Source organism: Schizosaccharomyces cryophilus (assembly GCF_000004155.1).
Source record: "Schizosaccharomyces cryophilus OY26 unplaced genomic scaffold supercont4.2, whole genome shotgun sequence".
Taxonomy (NCBI): Eukaryota; Fungi; Ascomycota; class Schizosaccharomycetes; order Schizosaccharomycetales; family Schizosaccharomycetaceae; genus Schizosaccharomyces; species Schizosaccharomyces cryophilus.
The window spans coordinates 1686163-1696997 of NW_013185625.1; the positions used below are offsets into that span (position 1 = coordinate 1686163).

A 10835-nucleotide genomic window follows, 5' to 3' on the forward strand; every position below is an offset into this window, starting at 1 on the left:
ATTAAACATAATTTATATTGTTTATTGATACATCGCAACAAGCAGCATAATGCACCCATCTAAATTCATTTGCATCTGTCCTTCGTTAAGCATTAATGCATATAGGGCTTTTCATTATATATATATAACGTTACAATTATAGGGAGAATTCAGCTTGCAATTTTCTTAATTCCTCTTCCTCATCTACTTGAGGTTTACTTACAGAAGGAAGTTTGTCAACTTGGGTGCTTGTAGGGACCCCAGGAGCATGAATGGGTGGCTTCTCAGCTCCAAGCATCTTGTTATCGAGTTCCATCTGTTGTAATTCGTCCAATTCGTTTGCCAGTTCGTCTTCATCCACGTCTGCGTTCAAGCCTATGGGTGTACTAATCATAGCAGAAATTTCCTCTGAAACAGCTTGTTGATCACGAATTTTGTCCATAATGTTATCAACCTTGTCAGCATCTACACCTCGTTGGATTTGCTTCATAGCCTCAGCACCTTGTCGCATAGCTTGTAAAGTTTCAAAGTTGAGATTCGCATTCTGAATGGTATAGAGTTGCTGCTCAATATTCATACGACTTCCCTCTATCTTCTCTAGTTCATTTTCGTACATTTTTTTCCTCTTTAAAGCCGCCAATGCCGCTGAAAGCAGTTAGTAATCTCGTCAATATTCATTAAAGCATTTCTTCTGCCTTGTTCGTTCATACCTCTTTTGTTTGTAGTCGCATTCTTTTTAGCAATCTCATTTTGTTCAGCAATTTGACGCTCTAGTCTTTGTTCTTTCTTTTCAAACATAGACAAAGTATCCTGAAATCTAGTGATCGTATCCTTTGTCACATCTTTGCTACGACCGGCTCCTCCAAACCACTTCAAGAAATTTGACATCTTCCTCTATAATATTAATCACCTTTAAGTCTGTCTGTTTCAAGAATTCTTGTAGTAAAGATTGTTGAGTACGTAAATCTCAAGATACACCAATTGCAACTTGAGAAAAGAAAAATTTCCCTCAGATCTTGAAATTATAAAAGAAAATTTAAAAGAAAAACAAATTTGAGCCAAAATACACCTGTTTGGGTTTACGCCAGATGTTGTGAAGTGGGAAAGTGTTTTTACTAACACCAAATCACTACCACTCCATCAACTACACATTCGGTGGAAAAGTATAGGTTTCGGTTAAAAGGGCGAAATCCCCTTTTCATTTCGCCAGTAATCTATTTTTTTGATAGAAAATAACTTGCGCGCTTTGTTGCGGTGGCAATTGGCTTTGATATTCTCAAGATTGAGGAAAGGAAGGTTTTGGTATAAGTGTCGGCATGCCTGACGCAGTTCGACAAGATGCAGCGGAGCAGAAATCAGGTACCAACAGGGTTCAAGCCTATGCTAAACTAGAATTTGATAAGTTTTCTTTCTTTGTTCAGACCCTGCAAGTTACAATGGGTCGAAAAGCCAGTAATTCTAGTGATTGCGATGTACATCTGGGAGACACGAAAGCCATCTCTCGTCAGCATGCTAAAATTGCATATAGTTTTCCCAACCAGAGGTTTGAATTATCTGTCATCGGGAAGAACGGTGCTTTTGTTGATGGCGAATTCGTCGAACGCGGGTCCACCGTCCCACTGCATAGTGGAACTCGCGTTCAAATTGGACAAATTTCTTTTTCGTTTTTACTTCCAGAAGGGCTACAAAAACAGGAGCAAAGAAAATCTGAAGCTGCCGCCCCTGGCTCACATAGGATGAACACGACCGTAGCTCCGGTGATCGAACCAAAACCGTCCATTGACCAAAATCAAGATTCCTTATATACTTCTGTAAAGGAAGAAGTTGAACTGGATTCTACTAAATTGTCTCCTCCCCCTCTTATGACCACCGAGCCTGCACCAGCAAATTTATTTGAGCATCCTGGTGCAATTGATCCTCATCCATTAGAATCTCTCTCCTTCTCTTCCGAATACAAACCACAGACTGTGTCTCCTCAATTTATTCAGCGTCAGTCATCAAACGCTTTTTCGTCGGTACCATCTGCTAACCCTGAAACTTTACGAAATCTCTCTGAGACTCCTCCTACTAGTTCCATTCCCACAAAACATGGTTCTGTTGATCAAGAATCGAATCATCCTTCGACATCATTGCCTTTGCATCCAGGTTTGGAATCAAGTCAACCACAAAATTATGGTGATATCTACCAAAAACCTAACCTTTCTTACGCAAATTTGATTGCACGTACCCTTATTGCCAATTCTAACAAGAAGTTGACATTAGGCGATATTTGCGAGTGGATTTCCAATACATGGCCCTATTATCGATATCAACCACCAGCGTGGCACAATTCCATTAGGCATAATTTATCTCTGAATAAAGCATTTATACGAATTCCAAGGAGGCAAAATGAGTCCGGAAAAGGATCATTTTGGATTTTGGATCCCTCTTATATTGATCAGTTCGAAGGGAATATGTTTCGGAAAACTAAGAAACCTGCATCTACTCCTACAGGAGCTGCATCTTTTGAGCATGAGAATATTGAACCCTATCGAAGTGATGGTACTGCAGGCGGTAAAATCAGTTCTTCAAAGACTTCTGACTCTTCTCAACGAGCATCTATCGCAAAGGACAATGGATCAGCAACCAAAGAAGAAAAACCATCATTATTACAGTCTGGCATCCAACCAATTATTATGCTAAATGGAAAATTAGCCTTGAACCCTGAATTTTTCCGGAACTCAAATGGTGAACAGCAAGCACCGAACGAGCAGGCCGTGCATGCAATTTCACTTTTACAAGATCACATTAATCGACAATTGGGACCGGCTGCTGTGAACAACCCAGCACAGGCCACTGCAATAGCAAATGCATTAGCCGTCGCCCTAGCCAAAAAGCTGCAAAAGCAACAGTTACCAACCCCGACTGCTCCACAACAGGATATGAGTCAGCAAACTAAGAGAAGGAAAGCGTCAGTTTCCGCTACTGTGAATCAAAATGCTAGCTCGACAGCATCTTCCTCATCCATTCAACCAAACACTTCCTTTTTTCATATTCCCACACCACCGCCTTCCACTGTGACGTCTGTTCCTCCCCCGTATGTACGACCGCCTGTACATTCTCAATCCAAAGACTCTCCTTATGGCCGAACTATAGAAGACCCATTACCCCCCGGAGCAGTTACTGCATCAACTGCAACTGCAAACTTGACTACTACCTTGCCAGGCTCTTCAGGACAAACAGGCATTGTACCAAACACCTCTGTCTTGACGTCGGATCGGCCTCTGTATGTAGCATCTCATGAATCGAGTGGAGAGAAGCGGCCAAGTTTTACGATGTCCTCATATACTGCCTATTCACCCAGTAGAGGAGCACAAGAAAGTTCCTTTCATACAACACCTAGTCTGCATTCGGAGCATGGAGGAGAGAGCGAAGGGGGAGGATCGGAAAGTCACCAAGATGCAATGCATTCAACAGGGGATGTTCTCCGAGGAGTGAAACGACAATTTGATGAAGCACCGTCTTCATTTACCTGACTATGAATTCTTGATCATGCATTGGACCTTTGTTTTTTTTCTTTTTCCGAATGGGATTCATCCAAAGTTGTAATGAATGATGAAAATGATAACGATTCTACCAGCAGTGGCTCTTCCTATTACTTGGCATCCAGGATTGTCGATTGTTGATATGTGAATATACGTTGTCTTTATCTTAATGTTTCCGATTTTAATATTTCTATCTTAATTCACTATACCACTAACCTAACATTTTACCCACCCATATTCCCTCCTTTTGAACGCACTTAAGATTAGCAGTGTTTTCTAAAGGGTATTTTAATGGCCCACAATCTTGCTTTCTTGTGTGTTCTTCAAAATCTCTTGGACCGTTAGTTATTTCATGCGTTTGTATATAATAAAAGTCAGTTACTACTCATGAAAAGCAATTTCACCTTACGTATCATTTACGTTACAACTTTTGACTCATAAAAAAGTAAATAAGTAAATAAAGATCCATTTCTCATTCCAATTTTTGACTCAAGCATAGCTCGTTCTCGTCCATGTTTAAATGATTTCTGACTTGCATCGTTTGTCGCATTTCTCTTTTCTTGTTTTCTTTTATAACCTCGTTCTGAGTTCGTAAATGGTTTAACGAGCTTTGTTATCAATTTACCTTAGAAGAAACGATAGTCCCGCTCATGGATACCTGATCCCGGTGTGGAGTGCAGAAATGCTGCTGTGGAGTACAGCGTATATAATGACGTAGATATTGGGTCACCGTCGGTCAACTAAAAGAAGCACTCAACTGACCAACTTGATCTTAGCATATATCAAGAAGAACAAGTAAACGAGGAAGTGTTTTTGATTAAGGAAACTAGACAAACACAAGTATTGATATTAAAGAAAGAATCAAGGCGAGAATCACGAACCAAAGCTGAAAAAAAGTGAAAAAAACGAATAATCTTCAAGATTAGGTGCTATGGTTGCAAATGCTTCTTTTGACAAGCTCATAGAGGAGTTAAAAACCCTTGTGAACGAGCAGTGTCCATCTGATGTCCTCCAACTTTGCTTCGATTTCTTTGCTAGTAAACTGAGAAATGAGCGTAAAGAGATGCTTCGCATGGATGAAGTAATGAGTGAAGGCATTAGCGAAGATGGTTTAGAAAATGATTTTTTGTCAGATCTGAATGAAATGCCAGAAGAGCCTGAAGCGGTGGGTCCTGAAAAGCTGCACACTCCTGAAGCCGGTGGACTGAAAGAAATGAACGTTTCATATCCTCAGAACTACAACTTCTTGCGAAGAAAATCCGTTTCTGCCGAGTCTATGAACCCCAACTCATTTATGAGGCTACCTCGACCACAAGTTCCCTTGAAATCACCTGAAGAGCTGGAACATTTGAAGAAAGCAGTGGGCCACAACTTTTTGTTTAAAAATTTGGATGAAGAGCGATACTTGGAAGTGTTGAGTGCTATGACGGAAAAGCGTATTGGCGAAGCTGGTGTAACATTAATCGTACAGGGCGCAGAGGGTGACTACTTTTACATTGTAGAAAAGGGCGAATTTGATGTGTACAAACGTAACGAACCAAATATTTCGACGGAAGAAGTACTGGCCACAGGTTATGGTGATTATGTCGGTACAATATCTCCAGGGGAATACTTTGGCGAACTCGCTTTGATGTACAACGCACCTCGGGCAGCGACCGTTGTATCCAAGACTCCCGACTGTATTTTGTATGCTCTGGATCGAGCAAGCTTCCATCGTATCGTATTTGAAAATGCTTTTCGCCAGCGCCGTATGTACGAGAGTTTACTGGAGGAAGTTCCCATTTTGTCGGGTTTGGACAAATACCAGCGTCAAAAAATTGCAGATGCCCTTCAAACCGTTGTTTATCCAGCCGGAGGCATTGTAATCCGTCAAGGAGACATTGGAAATCAGTTTTATTTAATTGAAGATGGTGAAGCAGAGGTGTGCAAAGAAGGCAAAGGTGTCGTGGTCACACTGGGTAAAGGCGATTACTTTGGAGAATTAGCTCTGATTCACGAGACAGAGAGAACAGCAACGGTGCGTGCGAAAACGCGCCTAAAGCTGGCCACTTTTGACAAGCCTACCTTCAATCGACTTTTGGGCAATGCCATTGACTTGATGCGCCAACAGCCTCGGGCCGAGCTGGACTTCAAGAAAGAGGAAGAACAGAGGCGCCTTGAATCTCCTCATGGAACAACCGAAGCATAAATTGCATATGAAGAATTTGACTTTTCACAAATGTTATTTTCTATAAATAAGCAACAACGATACGACGCGTAATAATTTAATTAGACAATGCAAATCGCTGCATGTATGTCCAAGAAAGGACGAATTTTATTGATGATTCGTAATGAGTATCTTCAATGGTATGAATTTTGACGAGATTCCGCAACTATCTTTAAGGATTTAATACATGAAGACTAAAAATGCCAACAATTTATATTTTACAAGATTAACTTTTGGATGGAACATTTAATCATATTAAACCCTACCTCATTTCTTTCCATGTGGTATTGGAAGTTTGTTTTGATTCATTTCTTGGATGGTCAATTTAAGGTTTTTTTTTGTTTTTAACTTTATTTCTCATGGCGAAGGGTGGAAAAGCTAGGAGATGCTTGTTTTTGAAGCATTTCAATTTCACTTGTCTCTATTCCTTTCCAAGGTTCGGTTTTCCTTTACGTTTTTATTTTTTTTTACTTTTATTTCTAATTCTATTTCTATTTCCATTTGCGTTTCCGTTTCTAATTTAGCATTTTTTCCTTTTCTCCTGTTAATTTGACGTACATTCTCCAATATAGGAAATTGATATTTTTTAATTCTTAGCACGTAAAATGGAAGCAGACAATGATGCTATTTACAAGAAAGATTGAAAAGGTGGTGTAAACTGTACGGATAGAAGTTTGGTTCTTTTCAGTGAAAGAAAAGGTAGATTTTCGATAGTTGGTATGTGAGTTTTGGATCGAATGTTAAGTTATTGCATTTCCAGTTTTGTCCTTATTTCATTTTCATATAAATTTTGCTTGCGATGTGATTGTAAGACGAGAGAGAGCGTTACAAAGCAAGGTTTTAGAAACAATATATGAAGATTCGATTTGAACCAATAAAAGTTTCTACTTAGCAACGAAGAACGGAGTCTTAGCGAATCCTTCTTCTAAAGCGTTTTCAAGTATAAATTGAAAGTGTAATGATGTTATATGTGTTTCACATACTGATGCTACGCAAGCAGGAAGAAGAGAGATGAAAAGGTTGGCAAAAATTTTTCACTGGACCTAAGTAAATGAAATGTAAATAAAATGAACTATGGGAGAAGAAACTATGGGGGAAAAAGGTTTATAGAAGAAGCCAATGATTTGTTGCTACTGATGGAAGAAAGAACTAAACTAGACTAAATTCAACTTAACTAAGTGAAGTGAAGTAAATAATTCTACTCCACTATGTAGAAAAGTAAAGAAAAGCAGGCATGAACCAATGTAACGCCAGTTTTGTAGGAATTACCAAATGGTGGTGGTTATTATCGAACTTCGTTTATTTTATTTTATGAATAATTTGTCTTCTAACTAAAGTAAAAGGAATAACTAATCTTTGGCTAGAATTTTGTAGAACGGTCTTTATGACTAAACACGAAGCTCAGCGCGCGTGCGCGTCCTTGTAAATTTTTGGAATTCAGCAAAAGCGAAAGTCACCTTCTGCCATCCACTACTACCATTTTCAGACTTAGTAGAACGCAAGAAGCAAAGACCATAACAGATCAAATGGTAGAAAAAACGCTAGCAAACAAGGAAAACGTTGCTGAAAACGCGTCCACGAGCGCACAGGGCGATTTGACCTTGAACAGTGAACCTGTTTCCCTTTCTTCAGCACCCTCTTCGAAAGACAAGAAAAAGGCCGTGAAGAGAGCCAAGAAGAAGGCTTCTAAGAAGAAGAAGAGTGCAGCAGCTGCAGCTGCTGGTGACTCTACTTCTGAGCAAAACCCTTCTTCAGCCATGCGTACAGAGACCATAACTGAAGCTGAAGAGGAAAAAGAGCACGGAACAGATGCTGCTGCTAAAGACTTCCCTCACCAAGCTACTAGTGCTAGCCCTGCTGCCGTAGAAATAAGCAGCAGCGACAATAGCAGCATTCACAGCGAAGACCAAAAGTCTGCATTTACAGAAGCTCCCAGCGCTGCTGAAGAAATTGGTAAGTGAAAACTAGAATCTATAATGTGCGCGTTCCTCCTCTCTTTAAATATATTCAACGAAGGCGAAGGAAGCGCAGCGGTAAACGTGGCTGACTTACGAAAGAAATACCTCACAGCCATGCCAGTCACTTGTATCCCTTTAGATACAAGTCCAAAGAATTCTCCTGCCCAGGAAACCACTTACTAACTAGAAACGTTTTAGAAACTTCCAAGAACAACGCTACCGAAGAAACACAGGGTTCGAACGAAATGCGATCCGGTGCTTACAAACCAGAGACTACTACATTCACTGAAGTTTCATCTCCACCAACCACTGGTGTTGCAAAGAATCTTGAAAATACGACTGAAGACGCACCTGTCGCTGAAAACAAGCCCATTGAGCCTGAAGCCAATATGATTTCGAAAGAGTACAACCAGAAGCGCGGTGACGAGAACGCTCCTTCCAACGTTAAGCCCGATGTTGATGCAAAAGCCTTTGCTAGCAAGGCTACATCCGCTTCCGAAAATGCTGATGCATCCGCTAGCCCCGTAGGTCCCTTCTCCACGAGTTTGGCCATGACTGAGCAAATCGGCACTGACGTACAACAGGAGATCGCTTTCGAGGATGCACAAGACTTTTCTTACAATGACTCAGCCGTCCCTCATACCACTACTGTCACTACTGAGGGCACTTCTACCGCTCCTTCTACTGCCGCACAAAGTACCACCACCAGCAAACACGCAGAAGACTCTACTGAAGGTATAACCATGCCTGGTAGCTTGACATCTCCCGCTGATGCTGAACAACCTGCTTCCTCTGGACAATATGCTTCCGTCAAGCAGCCTGAAACTTCTTCTAAACCTGCCGACACTGCCGCTGCTGGTGCTGGTACCTCTACCGAAGCTGCCAAGCCTGCCTCCGATGCTGCTGATGCTGCCGCTACCAAGAAGGCTACTGAACCTACCGCCGGTGCTGGTGATACTACCGCTACCAAGGAGGCTGTTGAACCTACTGCCGGTGCTGGTGCTGCCGCCAAGGGTGCTCCAGAATCTGCTGCTGGTAAAGCTCAAGCCCCGTCAACTGCCGCTGACAAAGCTGAGGCTGAGGCCTCTGATAAGGCTCCTGTTACTGAGGGTGCTAAAGGTGATGCTGCTCCAAAATCACCAGCTAAGGATGCCCAAAAGTCTCCTTCCAAGGAAGGAGACAATTCCCTCAGCCCTTCCAAGTCCACAAAATCTGCCAAGGCTCCCAAGTCAAAGGGCCCTAAGGAAGCTGGTGCTGATGCTGATGCTGATGCTGATGCTGGTGCTGGTGCTGGTGCTGGTGCCCCCGCTGGAGCCGGGGCATCCTCTGAAGCCAAGCCCACCACTGGCCAAGCTGGTACTGAGGCTGCTGATGCTGAGAACAAAACTAAAAATGCTACGGAAGCTCCTGCTAAGAAGTCTTTGTTTAAGCGTATCAAGAAGGCTATTCGTAATGTATTCCATTAATTGCAATTCCTATATAGATGTCATTTTTAATCAGTGTGTACGGTTCTGACTAAAGAGAACTGTATACAAGATTGCGCTTTTAGTGAAAATACTTACTTGGTTTCATGTTTGACTTGATGAAACACTCAACTTTAAGTTAGGTAAACTGCATAATGGATGCGGTGTCAACTTTTCGTAAAATTGTTTTCTCTATCTTACTCTTCTATACCTCAATTCTCAGCAATTCTCGTGCTGTTTTATGTTGCACTGATAGGATCACTTCTCAAGTGAATTAAGAAGTGAATTTGGCCCTCGCTTTTCTATGTATCTTGAACTTTGTCTTTATTATTTTTATTTCAATGTTGCCTTTTGATTTCATTCGCTTTTCAACGGGTGATTGAAAACATTCAGCTGCTTCTTTTGCTTTGTGCTTTGTTTTAATAGACCGTGTTATGCCATCCAGGTTAATAAGTCAAAGGCAAAAATAAAATGAATTTCTTTAGGTAATTCTTTTTTTTCATAGTCTCTTCATTGTCGTATTCATTTTTCAATTTTCTTTTTATCAAATAAAACCAACTATGTTGCAGAAATTCGAGGAAGCACTTTGAAGTCATGCAAGCGTGTTTAAAGGATGCCTTTTCATTCCTACAAACAAGTTCGCCAAATACATATTCTGTATAGAATTTGAGGAACTTCTTTCTTTTCCGCTTTTTGTTGTATTTAAGAAATCATAAACTGTTGAAATTTCACTAGAACCATGAAAGCCGTTATTCAAAAAGTTTTGAATGCTTCTGTGACAGGTATGAGTTCCCAATGCGAGTTCTCTACTTTTCTTGTGGTTATATAAGCTAACAAGTAAATTATAGTTGACAATAGTGTCGTCTCTTCCGTCCAAAAAGGGTAAGTAATAGTGCTCCAAACACTGGAATTATCGATTGTTAACCATCGTACATTGTTTATAGACTTTGCATCCTTGTCGGTGTTGGTTCAGGTAAGGGCTATTCAGAAAGAGTATTCCTATCTTCTATGACTTCTTTGAAAAAAAATGATTTGTGAATTGGTATTGACATATTAAAAGATGATACTATGGAGGATGTAGATAAGCTATGCAACAAAGTTCTGAAATTAAGGCTTTTCGAAAATGCCCAAGACCAACCCTGGAAGCAAACGATTCTTGAGGTTCAAGGAGAAATCTTATGTGGTATGCTTGAAATACTGCTCAATTGGACCAGATTCTTTCTAACAGCCATTGATAGTTTCTCAGTTTACTTTGCATGCACGAGTAAATAAAGGTGCAAAACCCGACTTCCACAGAAGTATGAAAGGCCCCGAGGCTGTTCAGCTTTATGAATCTGTGCTGGAAGGTTTGAAGACCAGTTTGGGCAACGACAAAGTTAAAAGTAAGTCTTTTAGATTTTACATATTGCTAACAGTTTGCAGATGGGTAATTACACGCGTTTCACCTTCTATTTTGACTCCTATCATAACTAACCTTTCAGTGTTTTCGGTGCCATGATGAACGTTCAACTTACCAACAATGGTCCTGTAACCATTCTTTATGATACCAAGGAATAAACGTTTCTAGCTAAATAATATTTCTTTTTTTTTTTTTTTTTTTTTTTTTTCTTTTTTTCTTACTTTTATTATTGTACGTAACGTAAGTATTATATAGTATATATATATATATATATAATATAATATACANATATATATATTATTATTA

At 40.3% G+C, this 10835-nt stretch overlaps 5 protein-coding genes across 5 annotated transcripts; 4 read left to right on the forward strand and 1 right to left on the reverse strand.

Moving 5' to 3' along the window:
• Window positions 1-19: 19 nt before the first annotated feature.
• SPOG_04708 (vacuolar sorting protein Vps32) lies at window positions 20-1179 on the reverse strand. The gene is made up of 2 exons (XM_013167399.1): window positions 690-1179; window positions 20-624 (listed from the first exon to the last, which is right to left on the reverse strand). Exons 1-2 carry the CDS (start codon window positions 865-867, stop codon window positions 137-139), a joined length of 666 nt encoding a protein of 221 aa, XP_013022853.1. The 5' UTR covers window positions 868-1179; the 3' UTR covers window positions 20-136.
• On the forward strand, window positions 1113-3907 carry SPOG_04709 (fork head transcription factor Fhl1). The gene has a single exon (XM_013167400.1). The coding sequence runs from the start codon at window positions 1296-1298 to the stop codon at window positions 3492-3494; it is 2199 nt and encodes a 732-aa protein (XP_013022854.1). The 5' UTR covers window positions 1113-1295; the 3' UTR covers window positions 3495-3907.
• A 527-nt stretch (window positions 3908-4434) lies between these two features.
• Window positions 4435-5691, forward strand: SPOG_04710 (cAMP-dependent protein kinase regulatory subunit Cgs1; the record flags this gene model as incomplete). Its single annotated transcript, XM_013167401.1, has 2 exons — window positions 4435-4612; window positions 4637-5691. The coding sequence occupies 2 exons, from the start codon at window positions 4435-4437 to the stop codon at window positions 5689-5691; spliced, it is 1233 nt and encodes a 410-aa protein (XP_013022855.1).
• A 1346-nt stretch (window positions 5692-7037) lies between these two features.
• SPOG_04711 (uncharacterized protein) lies at window positions 7038-9133 on the forward strand (the record flags this gene model as incomplete). The annotated part of the gene is made up of 2 exons (XM_013167402.1): window positions 7038-7662; window positions 7866-9133. The coding sequence occupies exons 1-2, from the start codon at window positions 7236-7238 to the stop codon at window positions 9131-9133; spliced, it is 1695 nt and encodes a 564-aa protein (XP_013022856.1). The 5' UTR covers window positions 7038-7235.
• A 512-nt stretch (window positions 9134-9645) lies between these two features.
• Window positions 9646-10715, forward strand: SPOG_04712 (D-Tyr-tRNA deacylase). The gene is made up of 7 exons (XM_013167403.1): window positions 9646-9912; window positions 9979-10012; window positions 10075-10103; window positions 10191-10313; window positions 10369-10512; window positions 10553-10556; window positions 10612-10715. Exons 1-7 carry the CDS (start codon window positions 9870-9872, stop codon window positions 10685-10687), a joined length of 453 nt encoding a protein of 150 aa, XP_013022857.1. The 5' UTR covers window positions 9646-9869; the 3' UTR covers window positions 10688-10715.
• Window positions 10716-10835: the final 120 nt, after the last annotated feature.

Bases quoted from the DNA above. Each gene is read 5' to 3' on its own strand.
- SPOG_04708 (XM_013167399.1), bottom strand. From the start codon at position 867: ATGTCAAATTTCTTGAAGTGGTTTGGAGGAGCCGGTCGTAGCAAAGAT. The intron at 625-689 runs GTATGAACGAAC...AACTGCTTTCAG, and splicing joins TGCGACTACAAACAAAAGAG to CGGCATTGGCGGCTTTAAAG.
- SPOG_04709 (XM_013167400.1), top strand. From the start codon at position 1,296: ATGCCTGACGCAGTTCGACAAGATGCAGCGGAGCAGAAATCAGGTACC.
- SPOG_04712 (XM_013167403.1), top strand. From the start codon at position 9,870: ATGAAAGCCGTTATTCAAAAAGTTTTGAATGCTTCTGTGACAG. The intron at 9,913-9,978 runs GTATGAGTTCCC...AGTAAATTATAG, and splicing joins TTTGAATGCTTCTGTGACAG to TTGACAATAGTGTCGTCTCT. The intron at 10,013-10,074 runs GTAAGTAATAGT...CATTGTTTATAG, and splicing joins GTCTCTTCCGTCCAAAAAGG to ACTTTGCATCCTTGTCGGTG.